At 35.0% G+C, this 25,260-nt stretch overlaps 1 protein-coding gene across 6 annotated transcripts in view; it reads right to left on the reverse strand.

The window, feature by feature from the left end:
• Positions 1-25,260, reverse strand: part of sick (sickie) — a 478,256-nt gene that overhangs the window by 186,130 nt on the left and 266,866 nt on the right. For 3 of the 6 annotated variants that reach the window (XM_089643463.1, XM_089643462.1, XM_089643460.1), the window contains exon 4: positions 557-660. In XM_089643463.1, the coding sequence (XP_089499589.1) occupies positions 557-660 (104 nt within the window). Of the gene's footprint in view, positions 1-556; positions 661-15,330; positions 15,571-25,260 lie in introns of all 6 variants that reach the window. The other 3 variants (XM_089643464.1, XM_089643465.1, XM_089643461.1) reach the window with 2 other exon arrangements.

Below are 25,260 nucleotides of genomic sequence, written 5' to 3' on the forward strand. Positions count from 1 at the left end.
ATAAATGTCGATCCTACCCGATCGGCATTTGGCGATGTTGTTGGCGGAGTTGATTCCAGTCCACGGGAAGGAAGATAGAAGATATCCTCCGTCAGAACAATGTAAAAAAAAATTAATAGACATTTTAGAATTGATGTGTAATAGTAAAAAATACTTTGTTTTTATCGGGTTGATTTTTGTTTTCTTTGTTTTTTGATCCTTAAATGGAACTAATTACACGTATTGTTACAAAATATCTGACACAAGTTACGCCATATTTAAATTCTCGACGACTTGACTGCCGACAACCTCGCGCGGATGGTCGCGGGAGACTCGCGTCGCCGACGAGTTTACAAAATTTCGACAACATGTGCTTATGTACGAACCTCCGCGGAGATGTACAGCGGTTGTCGGCAACATACTTAAATCGTCGAGTATCGGATACTTGCGTATCCCTGTGGAAGAATGGCCTAACGCTGTTGGGTTTGGTTAGATTAGATCAGTGGTTCTCAATCTTTGAAGTATATTTTTTTTCAGCGACCCCTCGAATAAAGTAGATTTGTGGCTAAGTACAAACCTGGTGTTGGTGGCAGCGGTCTCGCTCTTCTAGGTAAGGGAATGGCAGTACCAGCGGCCGCTTGTGCAGCCGCCTTGTTGGCTTGTCTGTAAACAAAAAAAACACTCGTTAAGTTTGATATTGGGATGACGGAATAATAGTCAAATAACTTTAACACAATGTGGGTGTCGGGTGAAAACGAGGACAGACTAGATAAATTTAATACCTAGGTACAGCACAATATTCACGGGAGTATCAGCAAGGAAAAGCAGCAAGAAATGCCCTGAAGGAAATTATTGTCATTTTTGGGGATGCAGTGTGGAAAGTCATTTTCAGGTGAGAAAGTAGTGTAAGTGTGCCTTGAAGAGACACATATTGTAACAAAGGACTGTAAATCGTTCCAAAGCCGGGCCGTTGAACTGAAAAAGTCGGAGAAATGACCCGTTCTCGTGTCAAAATGTTGGGCGCGCGTTTGGCGTGTTTCCCGACTATGCGTCGATGCCGAATGAAGAATGGCTAGTAACTTGGAGCAAATTCCATTGAAATACCAATAGAACAAAGACAGAATTCCCACCAACTCCAAAGATAGCAATCCGTTTGTTAAGTTAGGGGAATCTATCAAACGGACCGCCCGTTTCTGCATCAAAAGGTTTTTACGAGTATTTAGGGCTCCAAGCCAGAGGTGGTCGCCAAATTCAACAGTGGGACGCACTTGCGATTTTTCCATAGTAAGCAGTTGTATACTATGATAATTATATGATTAGTATCTAAGTCAGAGTTCCCAAACTTTTTTGCCCCGTAGACCACTTGCCAAATATTTTTTTTCAGTAGACCCCCTGCCTGTCGAATATTGAAGTTTCCTAGAACTATTAACGTCCCATGTGATAATCATTTATTTTTTTCATGAAAAGATTCCCTTCCCTTGCCTGCCCTACAACCGGGTGGCGATATAGTTCCTCTGTTTTTGCATTGTGCCGACAGGGGCGCCCTTGTGAGGTATTACACCAAATGAAAATGGAGCAGGATAAGCAACGGGAATTTCTTTCTGTAGCTGGCCCTACAGAACTGACTCTTAAGTTCTTTGTTAGCGCTTATTCCGATCAGTTCTTCTTGTCATATGATATCCGATTCTTCAACATTCCATTTCCACAGTCAAAATGTCCTCAAACTTAGATTTGAAGTCTGTGTGAAGTACTTCTAAATGTTGAACGTCATTATTACCGTGGACGTTTTTCAAAAACAAGTTCCCCAACTTCGCGGCTTCCAATGTGCAATGTTTTGGTTCAATATATTAATTCTGACAAAAAAGAACATAGTATGATATACCTCAATAAACAACTTTACGATATATAAACAAAAAAAAAACAAATAAGTAATTTCTCTGTCTATTATTAGTATTACATAAACTGTGTTATTTCTGTTAGGTGTATTGTGTCATTTACGAATCTCCTAAATATTGAGTTGAGGTAAATGGGGGTCCGCTCGTATGTACCCCCATTTGAATCTCGTGGACCGCCAAATTTTTTTCTCGCTGGCATAGACCCCCAGAAAGCCGATATCGACCCCTGGGGGTCCATATAGACTACTTTGGGAACCTCTGATCTAAGATTTCAAATGCGACGGGTTTCCATCGAGGCGTCATGCATGGCTTTTAGCTTGTATATTTATTGTGATTATGTTCAACAAGTTTAGTGAACATTTTAATAGTACGTAGTAATTATTATCGCTAAAACTTTAGTGAAATTATTATTATAACTTTAGTAATAATTAATATATATTAATATAAATTATATTATATATTAATTAAATTTGTTGGAATAAATTATTGAGGTTATACACGATAATATTAACAAAATGTAAACGAAATATGAAATTCAAAAAAGACACAGAAAGAAAAACGGTCTCTATCTTAGCGGAATAAAACTTTAACCCCTGAACTATTAATTAGGTCTCAGTAGCTCAGTGGTTAGAGTGTTGTTCCGGTTAGACATAGGTCATCGCTTCAATCTTTTCTGCTTCACGTGTCGTTTAGAATTATTATAATTATCATCTTCTTCAAAGATAAAATATTCAGATATGTCTTGTACTGGTGTCACGAACATATATAAACCCCCCAACCGACTGCATATTTAAGTATACCAAAGCTTCAAAATGAGATCGTAATTTCGCGTGGGTTCTCTGGTCGAGTAGTCTATGCGCCTGCCTCCTACGCGGAAAGCTCGGGCTCGAAACCAGTTTGCCCGCACCGGACAGAAACGGATTAAAGCCTTTCAGAAAGAATTCAGATTGCTTATTGTTGCTTGTTGCATTCTCAACTGGCCATCATTGTGCAACGCGGACTGGACAAAATGCAAGAGGATTTATTTCACAGCCCACTGTGTCAAAGGAATTGTTGATTTCAAAATAGAAGTTATCTCCGTCACTGACAGCATACACTGGTCCATCACCAGGGCAATGGAGTCATGAATGACGTCCTTTTTAGGGGATTTTACATACTAAACTGTAATTGGCAACCTTTGGAAAGAGTAGACAATATCAAATATGGCTTAATAATTGATAGAAATCTAAAATAGAACAATCATATTACTGTATTAACAAACAAAATGAGAAAGCTAGCCTACATCTTCAAGAGTCTAAGAAATATATTGGACATAGTTACATTAAAAACTGTATACTATGCGCTTGTTCAATCAATGCTTTCATATAATGTTGTATGTTGGGGTTCTTGTCACAAAATCAAATTTAAAAATGATGTATAAGAAAAGTTTTTTTTGTATTCCTCACAGTTATTATGTAGTGAAAGTAAAATGATGTCAGTATGGCAGTTGTACATAATACAGGCTCTGACATTTTTCAACAACATTGATACTGCCAAGTGCGTAACACTAGATTGGGTTCTTCTTTAATGTCAGCCGGTGAATACCAGAACATCCTTTGGACAAAGGAGTTTTTATTATAATTATAAAGCTCCGTTGCTTTATAATATGCTCAGTGAAAATATAAAACTATAGGTTTGTTAAATCTATTCAAGAAAATGGTCGGAAATTCCATACTAGCTGAGAGTGGTGATTTTGGATAACCCATATCTTGGCTTCTGTCATAAATCACCTTAGAAAGCCAATATTCGATATAATTCATCTATGTATGTATTATGTACTTTACTTATTTGATTAAATATGTTTGTGTTGCTGTTCATTTCGACACAGTAATTCCCTAGTGAGATGAGTAGCGGGGGATTCTATTGTAATGTACATAGACATATGAATATTAGTAGACCTGCCCTAAGTGATTAAAAGCGTATTATTCCCCACTCCCCATACCGGTTCCATTGGAGCCGGCTGTGCTCGCGTATGGCCTCAAGTGAATTTAGAAAACGTGACGTCATCATTCTTGTGCGAACTATGGTCGAGGCATCATCGGTTCATTTTACGAAATAACACGGCAAAATGGTGGCTTGTGGTATGAAAAATTGTAAAAATAGATGTGAAAAAGAGAATAAACCCAATTGTCGTATTACATTCCATATATAAGCATTATTTTACTTTATTTTAAGCATATTCACATCGTATAATATGGATCAGTTGTAGAAACATATACTATCACATCGAGATATGTCTGGACGCGAAACACAAAGCTGGTTGGTTGCTGGGAAGTAAATTATGAACATTTATAAAAGTGTCTTAACTAAATACATAAACGAAATATTCTACTCTGAAAATAGAAGAAATTTATTTTGCCGAATTTGGACTTCACAAATTTGTTCATAACGTGGCGAGTAATTTGCGCTCCCATGTAAAAATGTCTATTCATTCAAAAGCAGATTTTACTTTTAAGAACTAAATGGTGATATTATAATGCGAGATGCCTATATACTGTCAGATTGATTTATTGACGAATCACAGTCAGCTTTACCCCCTTCGTTCTTCAACAGTTGATTTTACCCCTCATCTTTAATTTCTAGTCTATATATTCATATGTCTGTGGTAATGTACCATTTTATTGATGAATAAATAAACAAATAGTAACTATACATATTTAATAACTATACAACATTTTGTATTTGTTTAGTGATAAATTGAAAATGTCCACCGACTTGGTATAAGTATTTCCTTCCATTAAGTATTCTGGGCAGAGAGGAATACGTATAGTAGTTAGTCCCAGAATTTCCTCACTGATATAAATCCCGACTTCTAGTATTAAGTAGTGGAATCCGAGAGCTTTTTTATTTTATATGTTAAACCGCAAAAGAGTCAAAACCGTCTGGAGCCAGTGAGATTATGGCATCATCAATCGGGGTATATTGAGGGGAAGAAGATGGATCTTCTTTCCCATGGGGAAGAGGAAGGTAAAGAAGTTTCATGTCTTCCTGGGGCGTCCCCGACTTCTGCTAACATTCAAATTTGCGTTACGTATTCTCATTACACTCCTCTCTTTGCTCTACATACCCAAACCATCTAAGCGTCCCTTTCATAATCTTACTCATTACGCTTACATCAGCCTTGCACTCTTCGCGGATCTCCACATTTCTCACACGATCATACATGGTCTTACCACACATACATCTCAGGGATCTCATTTCTACAGCATTCAGTCTACTTTAATCCTTCCTCTGCCAGTTTCAGGCCTCACTTCTATACATCAGGGTAGGTACCAGCACTCCATTGTGGACTGCTAGTTTTGCGGGCGATCAAAAGAAAAGAATTTATTTATATAAATAAATGATTAATATGTAATCATAAGAGAGTTACGAGTAGTGAACCTAATCATAATCCGTGTTATAAGGCGCAGGAAATTCACAGCCGAACAAATCGGAAAAGCGACCCGATCTCATGCGGAGACGCACGTCGGTAATGCGTTTGGCTTGTCTACCAGTTGTGCACCGATACGATCAGTGAAAACAATTAAGACGTCAAAAAATGGTTCTCATTAAATCCACAATATTATATATATATAATGTTAGTTAGGTTTTTCCATAGCTCCCTCAGATGTAGGCGAGGAAATAAAGAGTGACACCAACGCATCGGACCAGACGGGAAACCCGTTTGCAATAATCAGCCAGGATAATCAGTCTCAACACAGACTTTAGAAAGCCAAAGTTACAAAAAGAAACTCAACACAATCAGATACTTAATACTATTTCAGTTACATTAAATAAACTGCTCTACTTTGTATTTTTAAAATAATAATAAATTTAAAAAAAAAAAAATAATAAAATCAACAGCGCGCCATTCAAATTCCGCCTTTAAAATCCATGCGATCGAAAAATACGGTCAAAGATATTCTATTGTTGTGCGTTATAGAATCAGCACAAAATACTTCATATAAAACAACACAAAATTATTTAAAAAATCTTACCATTCATAAATTTTAATTTCTTTTCAATATTTTATAATAAGCCATATTCTAAATCTTCCGGTAATTGTTTGGTTTCGGTTATCTCCTTATTGTACCTTTTTAAAGTGTCTGCTCAGAAAATTCTCATTTCTGAGCACAAACTGCCTCCTGTTTTATATTATGTTTTAGTTTTAATATTCGTGTTTTGTCCTGTCCTGCTGTTTTTTTTTATTCTTTGGTCATCACTTTGTATAAACAGTGTATTTAGTGTTATAATATTGGATCTGTATTGTGCAAGGCACACTGTATGAATAATTTTAAGAACCACTAATACTGAATTAAAATTTTTTTAAGTTTGTTATACGAGTAGTTAAGCGCACTTGAAGTGAAATGACACTAAACCGCGCTATATAAATGCCATGTTATTATTATTATAATCCCCCCTGACGGTGAAATATTATAACTTACGCAAAAACAAGACGATCATTGTGCGCCGCGATACAAAAAGTTTGATGCCACGTGACCTCCGGAGTTTGTCGAGCCATCACCGTCTGCGCCGGCAGCTGAACTTTGGACTACATGGATTTTTCTCACATGCAGATGGTAATAAAATTTTATTTTCTTGACCCTGCATTTCTCAAATCGTTTGCTTTGAATGGCATTTGTAAATCTCTAGTAAAAAAGATTATGTCTTAATAATCTTATGTCGGTAGTAATGCAATATTGTGTTGCCCTTTCTCTAGTTTGGTTTTGGCTTTCAACTAGAAAGCAGTTGCATTTAGGCTGGTTTGGGAGACCTTTCTACCTCTCCTACTGTTCTCTCGACCTTCCGGAGAGATTAATTCATATGTCCGTCACTCCTGGACTCACTGAAACCCTAGATTCCTACCCAAACCTCATACCCTTTACCTTCCCGGAACTTCCTCTCCATCCTTTCCTTAAAAAAGACCTTCAAAGATGACATAGACCCCAAGGGAAATTATTTTCCTCAGGGCCTCATTCATGTATGGGGAGAGTGTAAAAAAGGTTGCATTTATTCTTTTTAGCTATGATTATTATTGTAGTGTTTAAAATTTGATGAAATAGGTATGGAAATATATTATTTTCTTTTGATATTCTGAACCTTCAGTGAAAAAGACCACAAACTGCCATTGACCACAACTAAAGGTATGGTTTTGAAATACAGGCCTTTGAGCAGTGCACTGGTAGGTCGGATCATCGTTGCTTTATTTGTCCACTCGATTGAACCGGACGAGCCCGTTCTCAGTTCATAGGAAGTTACCAGTTACCACCATATAAGAACATTGTACTTTGATCTTTCCGCAATGGTTTATCAAACTCCTATGCTTTTTATCGGTACATTCTTTACCCAATATCTCTACTTATTATTCGATTTATAAACTCTGTAATGCACAGAGAGACTACCATCAATGCTATAATTAAATCAATTTACCATTGCAGAAGAAGATAATACTAATAAATCAGAACGAAACATGAAACAGAACAAGAAAATAAAAATATATCGGTCACAACTAGGAATCGAATCCAGGATCTCTCGTCTTTCTTTAGGCCTTAGACACATTATGCTATTTTATGCGCGCATAAATTGAGGGTGGCATGTACGTATTGACACACTACGTTATAATCTTCATGGGTCAAATCAATTGGGGGACTGCCGCGGAATATCATTTTTTTGTATGGGATCTGTCACTTTGACAGATGATATCCGCGTAATTACGGCGCTCCGTAAATTGTTATGGTCGCATAATTTTCAAATATAACCTGGCTGGCAGATCTCAGCGCATATCGTCTCCACGCCTACACTTGTAACACTTCATCTTTTTAGGTGTGAAAGGTCTGTATGGGATTTTATGGCGAGCAATATGGAGTTATATAAAACGCCATGAACTTAAAAGATAATCTGTCACCCCTTTAAATGATATATTACATTGATAAGAAAAAGTACTTGGGAACAATTGTAGACTTAAGGCGAAGCACTACGCATCATGTCGTATTTTTGGTTTGATAATTAATATTTAGATCACTTATAAATTTTACATTCTTTAATTAAACACTGCGATTAGAACAAATCTTGACTTTTGAAGGGACGTAGTCATTTTATAAGCCAAGAAAAAAATAAAATATCATGTCATATAATAACTGCTTTAAAGTTCAAAATCTCCTACTTACGAACCAATTTTCGGTTATGGTTTTATTGAATAAAGTGGCAAATTAAATTCTAGTGGCAAATTATGACATTAAAACATTTAAATGATTGTGTCTGAACATCGCAAAATAAAATAAAACACACTTTATGGTGGTGTTTACTTCTTACATAAATCAAAACATATAGCTGTTGTTAAGCGGGAATTTCAACCTTATCGCAATCTACATAAGGAGTGTTATTGTTAGTGGCACTATTTCAAATGTTATATACTCTATATTGTAGGTAATAGGTATTAAAATCGCTTGACAAACGGAGTCTAGAAACGTTCGATTTCAAGCACAAAACTGGTTTTTATTTACTTTGTAGATAATTTAATAAGAAAGAAAAAAAGTTAATCAAGTGAAACTGTCACAGATAATCTTAGCTATAATACTTTATTTTTTTTAAATTGTTTCCTTTACGCGTTCATACAACCTTCAATCTATCTAAACATATTTTTTGGTAATCATAATGTAAACCGATTCGTTATAAAAAGATTAATAAAAAAAATGGCATTAAGCTTCGCCTTAAAGATATCTTTTGAAGAAAATGCTGAAATAAAGGCTAAGCAAGTGTCTATTCTTGGAAGAATTTCGATAAAAGCAAATTAACTAATTTATGAAACAATTGTTCACTAATCACTAACAACTTACTTTAAAGACAAACTACTTTACAATAAAGACTTCCACCACAAACATAGGAATTAATAGACGAGAAGATAATGGCGAGGGGTAAAATCAACTGTTGAAGAACGAAGGGGGTTAAGCTGACTGTGATTCGTCAATAAATCAATCTGACAGTAAATAGGCATCTCGCATTATAATATCACCATTTAGTTCTTAAAAGTAAAATCTGCTTTTGAATGAATAGACATTTTTACATGGGAGCGCAAATTACTCGCCACGTTATGAACTAATTTGCGAAGTCCAAATTCGGCAAAGTAAATTTCTTCTGTTTGCAGAGTCGTAGTTAGTTTCAGAATATTTAGTTAAGACACTTTTACAAATGTTTCATAATTTACTTACCCCAGTAAACAACGATGAGCACACTTGAGAATCGCTACATTGTGATGTGATAGTATATGTTTCTAAAACTGATCCATATAATACGGTGTGAATAAGCTTAAAATAAAGTAAAATAATGCTTACTTATGGAATGTAATACGACAATTGGGTTTATTCTCTTTTTCACATCTATTTTTACAAGTTTTCATAGTACAAGTCAACATTTTGCCGTGTTATTTCGTAAAATGAACCGATGATGCCTCGACCATAGTTCGCACAAGAATGATGACGTCACGTTTTCAAATTTCACTTGAGGCCATACGCGAGCCCAGCTGGCTCCAATGGAACCGGTATGGGGAGTGGGGATAATACGCTTTTAATCACTTAGGGCAGGTCTACTAATATTCATATGTCTATGACTTCCACACACAATGAAAGAAAAGAAGGCAGAAAGAAAACATTAGGCAAAGATTAGAAAAATAATTTAACATAAAATAAAAGAAATCTGTGTAGTAAATAATAATGCAAATGTTCGTTTGTTCAAAATCTTAAATCTCCAAAAGTTCTTCATAGATTGCTTTGAAATTTTGACACAACTTTACACTCGAATATGCGTGTGTTTTTATATACCTATATTATATAGATATCACCTGTGACAGGTAAATGCATGTTTTAAAAAAAAACTGCGCTATCTGTTGGACGTAAAAGCAAAACGCGCTATTTTTTCTCTATATTCACAAACAGACTAAGCCACAGAAACGCGTGGCGGGGTAACGACTGAACCGATTTCGATGAATATTTCAAAGATTGTTCTTATTAGTGTTTAGAGAGTAGTTTGAAAGGCAGAAGAAGTCAGGAAAACATGGCAAGATTAAGTGAAACAGATATTTAAAAAAACTTTTTCAAGTGTTTACAATATAATTATTTCCATCTTAAAAATGCAGCCAGTTTACAGTTACATTATAATTCACAGCATCAAACTTTATTCCAAATCGTTCCCCGAACACCGCCGTGTGTATAGTATAATATAAAATAGACAAACATAAAACATATAATGTTCTCTACGAAGTGGTAAACTCGTATGTTCATGAAAAGTGCGTTTAATCTCTTTTAAGGCGATGCCATACGTAGTAATGCAAAATCATGTGTATTTGGTTTGAAAATTTAATCGCCTAGAAATGTTTCAGATGCTTTAATTAAATACTGCGAGTAGAATATATGTTTACCTTTGAAATAATCGAGTATTTTTTATATAAGTCTGTTTATAAGCCCAGAAATAAATAATATATGGGCCTGTGAAAACTGCTTTAAAGTTCAAAATCTCCTACTTACTGTTATGATTTTATTTTATAATGTGGAAAATTAAGTTATCTATAAAATGATCGAAAAAAAATTAATGTTTATGCCTGAACATCGACAAAATAAAAGGCACTTTTTGGCCATGTTTTTTTCTTGCATAAATCAAAACAGGCGGATGGTGTTAAGCGGGAATTTTAACCTTATCGCCATCTACGTAAGGGTTGTTATTGATAGCGGCTCAATTTAAAATATTACATGACGTAGTGCATCGCCTTAATCTCTTTTAAGGAATCTCTCAATATATATATATATATATATTCCTAAATTTGTAACTGTTGGTGTGCGAGCCTGATGGGCTGTTTTGAAATTGTCCTAGAAAAAGGTAGCGTTTTGGCTTGTATTACTTGTGGACTTCTCTCTAATTCGTGTAGAGCAAGTCTTCCTGGCAGATATCCATTAATTTCGTTTTAAGAGGCTCATTAGATTACTTCTCACTCCAGAAGATAGGTGGAAACTTGACTGGCAATCGGCAGTAAGAAATGCCCACCTCGTAAACACAGCTGCCACTGAGAAACAGCCTGGATTCTGTCTGTCATCAACAGGATAAGGTCCTCCCACAGCCGCTGTGCATGATGCGCAGGTGGGGGCTAAAAGAGTCGGCGATGTGTGATTGCGGTACGGTGCAGACTACCGAACATGTATTGATGCTGGATGGATGAAGCCCTAGACTGGCTCACTGATCTAGATATTCCCCTCTGACCCACCCACTATACGAAACAGGAAGTTTGAAGGGTATGCGAGTTCGTGTTCATGTCCCACGTTGCTTTCTTTAACGTGGGCGAAGTTGCACTCCACTTTTGGCACTTTAAATCTGCTCTGAAAAGGGCGTCGAAGGTGGAAACCATTGATTGCAAGGTTGACACCGACTCGAAAAGAAAACCAATGAAAACGTCGCAAGATACAATTCAAATCTATTACAGCACGCACTCCCCGCAATCATTGGTATACAAAAGAAATGCATTGAGAATATGGACTTATTTTAACTTGCGAACAAAGTTTTTCATTCCTCTAACGACGCCAAATTTGAAACGTTCGTACTTATGGCACAGCAGTGCGAGGAGTCTTTTAAGGAAATGAAGGAGAGAAGGTTCTGAGAAGGAAAAGGGTATGAAGAATGAGTAGAAATCTGGAGATCCCTCACTACGGTGCAGGTTCTGAGAGTCCTTCTGGAGAGGCCATAAGTTCTCCTTCAACCAATCAGGTTGAAGGAGACCCCAATCTGGCCTGCCACGCAGTTGGTGGGCAGACGCATCTATCGGCAAGTTCCGGACAAACCTCACCCCATGAACTCAGCACCCCTACTAGGTCCTCAAACATAGCGAACTACTTGAGATGGCCTATGGCGGATGTTGAAATGCCTGCCTCCCAAGTTGAAATGCCTTCCATGTAGATTTGAGTGGAAACCAATGTCACCACTGACATCTATTAAAAGAAATTAACTTATATATTCCTAACAAGTATACTCGTGAAAGATCCCATGAAATTTTTCTTACTCAGAAAGCGAAGACTTCTGTCTATCTGAACTTGCCAATCAACAGAGCGACTCAACTGCTTAACGATTCTGCATTGACAATCGACATTTTCAACGTCACTTACAGTCAGTTCCTCAACTATCTTTTGAAATATGTCACAGAATAGTATAACTGTCACCGATCCGTAATATTTATTTATTTATTTATTGTAAGAAACAAACGGCAATTTTATACAGGATGAGTTATACAAGAGGTTAAATATGAGGTAAGCCAAAATAGTTTCTTATGCTAATGTTGGTTGATATGATATAATACAAAATTGTAATTGGTTATAACCATTAACTGAAAATGAAATTAACAAAAAGGAAAAAAAATCATATAAATATATTAGAAGGAAGAAGGAATAGGAAAGGGCAAGAGGCAGAGGAAGATGGGATGGGGACAGGAGATGCTCATGTTATATGTAATATATTGGTGCATTACCGTGTCACGGAGAACATGAATTCAATAAATTAAAATAAATAGTTCATTTTGATAATTAGATCGAGACAGCCAATCAACATTGCATTCTCTGTTTCTATTACACTACCTGACATCATACATCATCACTTCATTTGATTTTGAATTTATACTGAGAGACCCAATTACTGAATTTGGCATTTAAGCGAAGAATGGTCTGACTTTTGGATCATAAAACACGCCCACATTGAATTTCTTCTGTTCTTTTTTATTCTATGATAGTGATTAAGTAAATAAAATTACATAGAATCTTGTGAGTTCATATGTGAAAATTTATCTGAAAATATAATTAACGAAGTATTTTCTTTGGTAATTTCGTTTTATGTTATACTCTACAAGTTATGGACTGTAAATTTTAAACGTTGAGACATAATGAAACTCTGTAATGCAATTTTGTGCATAGTATAAAGTAAAACATTTAAATCAGGATTGTAAAATACTTGAAAACCCATGGGCGAACTGGTTTCATCAACAAACCACGCAAATTCACAAAATAAGTTTACATTCAAACTTCAGTTAGCGCTGCAGGAATCGCATTTCTTAACCTGACTGTTATGGTTAACTGCAAGATTGTAGTTATGGATGACGATTGCACATCGCTGCATCTGAGAATATAAACTACTGGAAGGACGTGGGAAGTGCAATATGTATTGCAGTTTGTTGGTAGATTATTATTGCAAATGTTAAAGGTAAAATCAGGGAAAACAGGTGCGATATGCAAGACTATAAAGAGTCCTGGGTCGATCGTGAAATACCCGATCATTTTAACCCGATTTAGAACCTCCAATGATCGATCGGTGTACCGTATTCTATTACACGGAATGGACTGTAAACCAAATTAACAAGGATGCGAAAATATAAAGCTCATTCAATTGGGTTTGAAAATTACGGAAAATGTGGAATGATGGAAACAGCCTACCTTGAATTCCCATGAACCCCTGCAGTATGGCTCAGACGAACTGGCACTGTACACAGGGTGAATTTCCTCCAAAACGGGATGATAATTTGCAAAACAGAGAACAAAGAATGTGAATATACGACTCCAATTCACGACGACACAACGATTGCAACTGCTTGCCACAGCGACACGAATGCGAATGTACTGACTTGCGACAATTTACAATGCAACAAATCATCTTCTTCTTTCCAATGTGGGTAAGGCTGTTTTAAAGGAAATGGATAGTAGGTAAAATAATAATAATAATAACATGGCATTTGTATAGCGCAGTTTAGTGTCATTTCACTTCAAGTGCGCTTAACTACTCGTATAACAAACTTTAAAAAAAATGGTAATTCAGTATTAGTGGTTCTTAAAATTATTCCTACAGTGTGCCTTACCCAAATACAGATCTAATATTATAACATTAAATACACTGTTTATACAACGTGATGACAAAACTTAGAATAACAATAACAGCAGGATAGGACAAAACACGAATATTAAAACTAAAACATAATATAAAACAGGAGACAGTTTATGCTCAGAAATGAGAATTTTCTGAGCACACACTTTAAAAAGGTGCAATAAGGAGACAATCGAAACCAAACAATTACCGGAAGTTTTAGAATATGGCTTATTATAAAATATTGAAAAGAAGCTAAAATTTATGAATGGTAAGATTTTTTAAATAATTTTGTTTTTAAAGCCCGTTTAAATTCAGCCAAATTCTGGAGATTAGTAAGAGCTGAGGGAAGTCTATTCCAGATGAGAGGGCCTGTTACACTAAAAGAACGATCATAGTAAACATCGTATATGATGGGAAATTATGGTAGGTATTATCCCAAACTGTTTCAATACTAAAGAATCGGGTTATTTAAAAAAGAGATTCGATCATTTGATTGATGTGCCGTCAGCTCAGTCAGAAGCGGTTAAATATATTTGTTCAAAAGTATCCTTGATATTAGTGTAAGAGCTTACCCATAGATGGCACTAGATAGTAAACTATTAGGTTACTCGTAGATATAGCGTTTAGCTTTCGATATTATTGAGACCGATTGTACAATAAATAAGGTGGGAACCTCAATATTGCTGTCTACATTATTCCAACCGCCTGCTAAATAAGATATCAGAACCAATCTATTACAATAAAGTCCGAAATGTTTTGTTAACCGTGGAGTTTTTAGTTTTTTTTTTAAGTTTGTGATAACACCGGAGTTACAAGAGAAATAATCGGTTCCGTAAATAAATAACATCGGGCGATCCAGTGACAGCTGACAGCTAAGTCAAGGACTACGCACTTAAAAGTACCCTATCAAAGATTGGGTACTTTCAAAGGGTTAACCCACTACCTACCTACATCAAATGAAGGTATCCTTTCAGAGATCGGGTACTTTCGACATCGATCAATACTGCGGCCTGCATTTTTTTCCTGCATATCCAGATCATTTCGCATGTAGGTCGTGATCGTCATGTAAAAAGATTGTTAATAATTAATACGATATTACTATTTTCAAAGCTTTTAGTCGCCTTACGAATCCCGCAAATCCATTAAATTTGTTATTGGCGATTTAATTAAAAATAACGCAAAATCGCCTGATTTTTGTTTTTAAATGTTATCGCCCGGAATTATTATAAAGTTTTAATTAAATCCTGCGAGTAGAACACATCTTGACTTTTGCTTCTTGTGCGATTTAGTTGGCGTTTTTTTTTAATAAGTATTTATAATATATATATGTATATATATTTATAATAATATTTTTTTTTCTTATCAAAGTGTAAAATCTCCTATTGAAGAAACTTTTTTCGGATTTGTTTTATTGTAATATTATAATATAGCAAATTAATTAGATAGATTAAGAAGTATTCAATCTAGATGGTTGCCGCTTCGATGTCATAGCAAGTGAGTTCTCACAACTCTATACTATATTCTTATATCAATATTGTCACTTCGTTTTTCTTACCTTCTGACTTCGGGCGAAGTTGGCAGACTTCTTGACTTCCTGGTCCTGTACCCATCGTGCTGGGTGGCGTTGACAGCACTGCCGTGTGTGTTGCCCATGTCACGGTAGTGACACCACACATTCACTCTCTCACTTACACCATTGTTGTCACAACATAGTATAACTTATTACAAACAAGTTTTTTCATCACTTATAATATATCCGTGAGTAATGTTTTGTGCAAATAAAATTTTGAAGTTCCTATAATTTATAAAATAGAGTTCAGATAAGATACGATTGGGTTCGATATAATGTAATGAATAATAATAAAAAAACGAACACGTAAAAATACATATAATTTAAAATTTATTTTAAAATGGACTGGGGTTAATAAATCAGCCAATTTCCGAATGGGTAGGACCGACATTTATTTTGTTTATTAACTGCTGTAATATCATCTGATTTAAGAGAAATTCGTATATGTGTGATTGTCACCAAAAGTTTATAGAATGCATTGTCATCGGCAAGTATCTGCCGAGTTTCAGTTCGATCGGAAACAGGAAAGTTGGTTAGTTTTCACTTCCAAGATCTGCACTCATTCGTTCATTCGCAAAAACAAAAAAAAATTCAAATAGATGTGTTTAAAAAATCTCATATAAATAGTGACCTTCCTCCTGCTTTAAAGGTCAAATGTACAAAATTTTATCAATCACGGAATAAAACTGTAGATTTGTATAAAAAACAAACCCACGCCGGTACATTTTTCTTTATAAAATACCAGCATTTACCCGCGTGGTATCAGAGAAAAATTACTATTAAAAGGTTTTTTCCACAGGAATGAAATGTTTTTCCGGGATTAAAAGTAGTCTATGTCATTTCTCAATCTTCCAAATATCCTTAGGCAAAATGACGCCGAACGCTCTCTCGGTCGCGACGTGAAAAAAGGACGAACAAACAAACACACTTTCGCATTTATAATATTAGTCAGCATAGATATATAACTCACCGTTCAAAATCCGCGATACATTTGGAAAATATAAAATCGAATTAATATTAATTATATAACATTATGGACTTTCTGTTAATCGTATCAAACGTAACTTGTGTGTGCAAATACATTGAACTAAATTCACGAAACGTCTTATAAATTACTGCAACCCTTAATTTAGGGGTATAAATAAATGGCCCGAGGAACAATGCAATCTAATCAAGGTGAATCTCGCTACCAAGGGTTTCCAAAGCAAACCTAAGCTGGGAGGGGATGAAATAAAGCAGGTAATTTTCGTTTTCACTATTTTACTCTTCAGTAGAATATCCGAGATTGAAGTCATTTCCATAGTAAGCGATAAAGCTTTTGTTTGGAAGTGAGTTGGTTAAGAGCTTCATAGATGCACTCATAGAGGGCAGTGCAAAGAGCTTGCTTGGAAGTCCGCAAGATGGCAGCTAGTAGTCAGTAGTCGCCAGGGCTAGTTATACTGCTTCCAGACAAACTTGGTTTTGGCAGATCTCATGTAGCCAGGTCCTAGTTAGGTCGACTATCGAAGTCACTATTGAAATACGCGAAGTATTGAATAAATCCCTGATTTAATATAAAGAACTTATTCTCTAAAATCTCCTTCCACAACGAGTTGGAGAACTGTTTGTGGAACACAACAGCTTTTTATATATAGTTTTTATATATTAATACCGCACAAGAGTCCCAACAGCTCCCAACCGTCGAAAATAATGCCAAGATCATTAATTTCATTGACAGAGGTGAGGGAAACATTGTTAATTTTATATTGACAGTTGAAAGGCTGATTTATTTCGAAAAATTTTTTTTTTTGGAATAAACCGCACATCTTCTCCCAACTATCTGGAGCCAGTGAGACTATGGAATCCCCAATTGGCATGTGCTGCGAGGCTGAAGGTAGTGGAGAGAGAGAGGAGATTGGAAATAGTGAGGGGAAGTACCTGGCTATTCAGATCTGGTTACCAAACATGGTTAAAGCCATTTCACGCGAAGTTTCGTTTCTGGATGTTGGTTTTTCACCAGAGCAATACTGAAAGTCTGGAACCTGTCTCAAATATAGGTAGATACTGCATATAAGTAATAATAATAACAAAATAAAATTTATTTAATATTATCCACAATATTTACATTGGCGACGCCCCCGATTGCATATATAAGTAAGTATGTCGGTGTATAACAATGATATATGCCACCCTCTATGGCATTTTACAACAGCGAAATGTCTTTCATTGGATGGTACCTACCTACCCAAGTAAGTACCTAGTTATTTATATAACGATTCTTTTTTGGCTATTGCAACACAGCTGACACGCGACGGGCCAATTAGAGAGCTGCAGCTGCATTCATTCCTAATTTAAATTTAAATTACAGATAAGTTTGTCACCATCTCTCAGTTTCCCGTCTACGATTAATTATTTCTATGGTGGGGTTCATTACGTTACAATGAGCCACTTACATGACATTTATTATGTTCTATTTATTAATTTTGTCATTTTTTTTGAGAGCATGAAACATCAGACCATTTTAATGGCCGTCATGAACTAAAACACGGAATGGTTATTTTTAAAATGAAAAAAAAAACAAAAGTTAAAAATCTATTAATACGAATATGCGTATATTTCATAGATTTCTTGCAGTCGGTACTACATGCGCAGAATGATATGTTTAGATAGCAAGGAATTTAGATACAAGAAGGCTATGCTATCATATCTTGTTGATAAATATTAATGTAAAACTTTATTATTCCATCTAATTGTTTTAATGAGCAAATGACTCAACTCCTGAATCGTAATAAACTGAATCCTAATATATTAATTCCATTTCAACGGGTACACACATATAATAAATACGGTTCCATGATAACTCAACACAGTGACAATTCAACACACTTTTAAAAAGTGATATAAAGTCATTAGAAACGATGAAAAGATTTTTTTTAAACCTAACCTAACCTAACCTAACCTAACCTAACCTAACCTAACCTAACCTAACCTAACCTACTTAACCCAGCTAATAAAGTTTTTGTTTCATCACTTTACATGACTTTATATAACTTTTTAAAGATGTAATGAATTATCATTTTGATGCCTCAGAAAATTCGTCATTATAACGTGCCTAAACTCGAACATCGACATTTTTTCAGATTCACTGCTAATATTTAAAAGGAGCATCATGTCAATGATATAAAATATTCAATGTGCATACATATCGTTTCACTTCAATATACCATTACTTCTCACACCTATAAACACACTCACCCATTCACTACACGCGACATCCCGTAATTATCCAATGTGCCTACATCAAATAAGACATTTCAAGGAAACATATCATGGGCACCCTACATGAAATATTTAATATCTGCAAATTGTTTCATCATAGTAACCGTTGAACTGTTTTATTTCTTAAAAATAAATAAAATTAAGTCAGTTAACAATACATGCAAGATGCTCATTTTAACATAATAATTAATGGCCATTCTATCGTAAGTTAAGTTCTGTGGATGCGTATAGTTGAAAGCAAATAATGGCTTGTCGGTATAAAGGTACATAGAACAGTCGAATAAAGAGGGGAAACAAACTATTTCGTTTATTTCCTGTTGTTTAAGTTAATTTATAGATGTCATGTTTGGTTTTTGACAGAAGGAATCAATTAAAAAGATGTAGCAATGTCAAATATGTATGAGTTGTAATTTTAAGTGTATTTTTTATGGAAGAAAGAGCGTTAAAACTGATTTACTAATAATTTTTTTGGTGTAATTTATTTTTGGTGATAATTATAGTGAAGAGAGACCCCATCAATAATAAAAACAAGGGAGATGGGTCATGAAAATCAGCATGCAACAGCGCGCACAATTCGTGTTGCCACATCAAACGCATAATTTTCATGATATAGCCGCTTTGAGAGTCTGGCAATTGTACGCTCGCTTTCATCCTTCCATGCAATATCTATATATATATATATATATATGTAGAATAATGTTCTCGGTTTACCCGCGTAAAGTAGTCCTTAAAAGGACTTTTTAATTTCTGACGTTTCGGACAGATCTCACTGTCCATCTTCAGAGGCCTTATGTCCTGAATTTCATTTAAAGTCCTTTTAAGGACTACTTTACGCGGGTAAACCGAGAACATTATTCTACATCTTACACCCGTGAAAACCTTAACCATAACATATATATATATATATATATATATATACAGGGTGTATCGGCACTAACCCGACAAACTTTAACCAGCTATTCCTTAGCACATTTGGAGTAAAAAATGTTATGGGCACTTTGCTGTCCGGTAGCATTTTTTTTTTCAATTAAAAACAAAAAAAATAAAAATTTCCACACTACATCACTGTCATTGGCATTGCTTTTCGTGTTCAACAGCTGTTATAAGCAAGTATGTTGAAAAGCGTCTTCGCTCTTTCGCACACACTAAATAATAATAGTTAAAAATGAGACGAATGGTGCCGTGCCATTTCGTTGTGATTGTAAAAGTGCGCCAATATAGGTAAACACGTACATTATTCAACGGAATTCAAATAAAATATTGCCAGATGGGTTTTCAAACTTTGACAAAGGATAAAACAGTGGTGAGATGTGGTGAAAATATGAATAGTAAATTTTTTATTAAAAAAAAACGTTAGCGGACAGCAAAGTGCACATAAGATTTTTTACTGCAAATATGCTAAGGAATAGCTGGTTAAAGTTTGTCGGGTACGTGCCGATACACACTGTATATATATTTATATTATGTACGAAGTTACGAGTTCAAATTATAGTAAATTTTTAAAAATTATTTTAGGTTATTTCAAAATTTATTAATTTAAAATAATCTGTAGAATATTTGCGGCTCGTTCTAGAGTTTCAGATACGTTCAGCATCGCCCTAGTGAAAGACCACCATTCAGAATCACCTTGAAATGGCTGTGTTTGGTGACCAGATCTGCCGTAGGATCTCTGACTCCAGACGGTTAGGAGCAGCAAAAAATAAATAAGAAAGAAAATTTATTTTTGAAGGTTTCAACAAGGATTAGGTTTAGTCCCTTCTTTATTTGTTCTATCCAAAAGCAACACTACTTTATCGCGTGCGAAACTATGGTATAATCATGGTAAACTACATTACATCAACCCTTATAAATGGGGAAGTAAGAGATTTCTGGTGTTGCACTTCACCCAATAATGGGGAAAACAGAATAGAGAGAGGGGAAATGTGGCTAATTTATGTCCAAGAAAGTTCTAGAGAAAAGACAGCACAAAATGTTTGTGTTTTTGATTATTTTACATAAAAGTAACCACATAACGGTTTTAGCAAAATGACTAGTCTAAAATTGTGTGATTTCGATATTTTTATGGTCACGAAAAGGAAAGTTATAATATTTTGGAATTATAATACTTGGGAGAATACTAGAAGACGAGGCAATTAAAATTAACTGTTAACCTTTCTTAGCCTGAACTTTTAACTAAAAAAGCTAAAAACATGGTTAATAGCGTGGTACAAGATCTTTAAAATATTGATATTGTTTATAAATACATTGTATTGGTTGTGTTGGTTAAGACGCCTGTCCCGGTAAGATAAGAGTTCCTTGGTTCAATTCCTTCTTATGACCGTTATCTTTTTTTGTGTCTTGTTCTGTTTCATGTTCGTTTATATTTATTAGTATTATCTTCTTCTTCAATAATATATTACATTGATGGTATAACCTTCAACATAATAAGGAATAATCAAATTAAATTTGTAAGAAAGGAATATGAATTCAAAAAATTATATAAACAAAAGATTATATAAAACGAAAAATTAACAAAACAAAACATTTATAGCCATAGAGAGAGGTTGTAGGTATAAATCAAATCATAATAGAAATATAAACAATAGAGACATAACATTATTCTCAAACCACCAGAGAAATATTATATTATGGACCTCTTGTATTTGGTAAGTTCGCAATTAAAAATATCCACCTTGGATAATACGCTATTGTAATTATTGCATAGTCTGTTCAGGAAAGAATTCTGCTTAGAGTTAGTTTTGCATTGATCCACCCTGAACAGGACAGAAGAGCATGTCGAACGCGCAAGTACGTTGAATTATATCTTATTTAGCAACCTGGGCATTGAATATTATTGTTAAATATGACTTTGAATGTGCTTAAGTATGTTGTACGCCTATGAATATGTTGACTGTGTTATATCTATGTCTATTATGCCTTTGTATTGCAGTCACTTGAAATGATATTATTCTGTTGGAGAACTATTTTCTTACCCTTGAAAGTAGAAATTTCAAGATCAACTAATGTTTCCTCTCTAGAGACAAAAACAGATCCTGAGTGATTTTTCCAGTTAGGGTAGGTTTGAATTTGTACCGTTGGCTTTGTAGGTGTAGCAATATAATTTCCCTGAAAGCAGGTGGTTACGATGGGGCGTGATATGGGAGAGGGGAGGGATATGGTTATGGGGTGGGAATGTTGTGCTAGCTAGAGTGGCTAGCAGTATCAAGGGATGTAAGATTTCCTGAGGGAATCGCAGGACAAACATAGTTTACTATACGAAAGGAAGGAGATAAATGGATTTTGTTTGAGTCTGAAGTTCATTGGTTTGACATTAATTGAAGTTATTACACGATTTGCGTTTTTTTAAATAAAATTACTTCAATTTTGTAACGCACAAGGGTCCCAACTGCTCCCGACTGTCTGAAGCTAGTGATACTATTATAGCTAGTGAGACTATACGCTGAATGGCGTGGAAAAGGTACGAAGATGGTGAAGATGAGGGTTGGGAAGTATCTGGCTATTCAGATATAGTCAAAAAACACGGCTAAAGCCATTCCAATGAACTTTTCGATTCTGAATTTTGGTCCTTCACCAGGGTGATACTTTATTAAGTATTTTCTACCCTGAAGTTAATTATTTCAATAAATTTAGAATAATAATAGGGTGTTCTTATAATTAAATAAATTTCCCTAACAAAAATTTAAATGCTCTTTTCAATTCTACAATAATTCTCAAAAAAGTCCATTCAAATAAAATATAATGTCGGTTTACGGCAGTTTCAAGCGAGGAATCGTGAATAATGACGTCATTACGATGATAAACGGTTCGAAATGCACAGGGGAGGTAGGGGGTAATGTCACCCCTCTGAAATGATGCAAAAATCAATAATGATACAATGGGTCGTCATTATTTGGTGGAAGGGTGGAGTAAAATGTATGAAGTGGGTAGGATACACTCAGTAATGCCCGTTTTGAATTATATAAAGGAGAGTGTTCAATTTTGCAGGCTACCGACATCTGTAGTCTAGAAATTTGAAGTTACTACGTTTAACCAAAATGGTGTGAGTCCTTGCTTAGAAAATAGTGTCAATTTGGTCGGTATAGCAGGTTTCATTTTTACTGCTAGAAATCACAATGACAAGTGTTTTATTTACATGTAGTGGGTTTTGAAGTCTTTAAAAAGGCTCGCATTATGTATTTTTTCGTTCTTTTCTCAACAATAACTCGATAATAAACAAGCTCATAAGTCAGAGCGATCGTAGCAGTGTTATTCGCACAGTTTCTTTATAATTATTATACCTGTTTCAATAGTTTGAAATAAATGTAAAGTGGTGTCAAGAAAACCAGTTTTTATTCAAAAAGGATCATCCCCAATTTTTAACATTTGATCCTTCAACCGGATTACGATCAGGAGATTGTATAAAAAAAAAAAACAAAGAACCAGCAGCCAAAAGGATACAAAATTGATTGAAACTGGAAATCATTAAGGAAAGTGGACCACATCGCAAATCTGAGATAAGTATTCAGTGCTTTCCTTCCTATCATCCATTTTATGTTTATTCAGGTCTCATGTAATTTAAACGAGATTAATCTTAAATAGAGTCAATATTATAAATAAAATCACTACCCACTTGAAAATAAGAATATAATATTATTGAATAGTGTTCTCAAATAGTATTGTCAAGATTGTCGTGGTATTCTTTCAAACGGGTGTTTGCTAAAATAAAATAATTGTCAACCGATATTAACAAAATATAATTAAAAATGGAAAATATGAAGTCATTAATAAACAAACGCGGCGTAATCAAAGGAAAACTAACCCGATTCGCGGATTCCTTAAATGCATTGTCGGTAAATGAAATTAAATTAAGATATGAGCGGGTGAAATCATTGTTAGATGAATTCGAAGCAGTTCAACAGAAAATTGAAATGTTACCGGATTCAGACGAAATTGAAAATTATAGTCAACGAGAAGCTTTCGAAAACCAATATTTCTCAGTTTTGGCAACGGCCAAAGGTGCGATCGAATCCGTCGATCAAAGTAAGGTGGAAATTAAACTACCCAACCTCCAATTACGAGAATTTCATGGCGATCAGAAAAATTGGGTTAATTTCGTCGAAACCTTCAAGACTTTAGTCCATAGCAATAGTAATTTAAGCAACGTACAAAAATTCTTTTATTTGCAATCAACTTTAAAGGGAAACGCATTAAAGATAATTGCTAATCTAGAAATTTCTGAATTAAATTACATTTCCGCTTGGGAATTATTAAATGAACGTTATGCAAATTTAAGAACTACCGTTCATAAACACATCCAAGCGCTATTTTCATTAAAAGACATGAAACAAGAAGAGCCTGTAGCATTGAGGTATCTAATTGATGAAACAAACGTTAGTTTAAAGGCATTACAAAATATCGGGGTCAAGGTAGATCAATGGGATCCATTGGTTATTTATATAATATCAAATAAATTAGACACAGCTACCCGAAAAAATTGGGAACAATATATATTACAAGACGAATTACCGACGTTAAAGGAATTCTTAAAATGTTTATCTGCTAGAGCCCAAGTATTGGAACTGATGAACGCTTCTGAGAAAAAATTTTCTAGCTTACATAAAACACAACTAGGCAACAATAATTGCAAAAAAGATTCATCAGTATTTTTAGCAGTAAAGGCTAACAACTGCATTTATTGTAACGAGAAAGGTCACCATATTTATTATTGTAAAAAATTTCTAAAATTAAAATTACATGAGAGGATTGATGCTACGAAATCAATCCAAGCTTGTTTTAAATGTTTAAAGGTGGGTCACCAGGCACAGAGTTGCAAGGCAACCTTTTCTTGCAGGCGTTGTGGCAAAGATAATCACAACACCTTGCTACACAATGAGGTACCTCTGCGGGAGGCCTCCAATATGGATGCTGATAACGAGGTTTCAGTATCGAATTTTTCTGCATCGGATAAAGCAGAAAAAATAATATTATTGTCAACTGCCAACATAGGAGTTGTGGGTAGTAACAATAAAATTTTTAAAGCCCGCATTCTGATTGATTCAGGGGCCCAGTCAAATTTTATGAGAGCAGAATTTGCTAATAAATTAAATTTACCATGTGAATTGATAAACAAACCCGTTTCTGGGATCCATAATAACATCACTCACATAAAAAAGAGAATTTCAGTGGAGATGAATTCGCTTCATACTGATTATAAAAGTGAAATATCATGTCTGATTTTACAGGAGATTACAACAAATTTACCACAAGTGACAATGGCGAAAAAAGACTTCAAGTTACCACGAGGATTGGAGCTAGCTGACCCGAACTTCAATATAGCTGCACCCATCGACATCCTGTTGGGCGCGGAGAGCTTTTGGGAAATCCTAACCAACGATAGATTGAAACTCGAATCGGGACCAACACTTCAACGTACGCAACTGGGATGGATCATATCAGGACCAATCCACATGTACTCAAAGCAAAGGCCTGTATCAGATTGTTGTAATTTATCTATAAATAAAATAAGTCACCAAATAGAAAAATTTTGGAAATTGGAGGAGATTAATCCCACTAAGATTCTAAATCATGAAGAAAAGGCTTGTGAAGCCAGTTTTGCTAGTACTCATACTAGACAAGACGACGGTAGATACGTAGTAAGTTTACCGCGTCGAGCATGCA

Source organism: Hesperophylax consimilis, chromosome 19 (genome assembly GCF_061612785.1).
Source record: "Hesperophylax consimilis isolate HC1 chromosome 19, BYU_Hcon_1.0, whole genome shotgun sequence".
Classification (NCBI taxonomy): domain Eukaryota; kingdom Metazoa; phylum Arthropoda; class Insecta; order Trichoptera; family Limnephilidae; genus Hesperophylax; species Hesperophylax consimilis.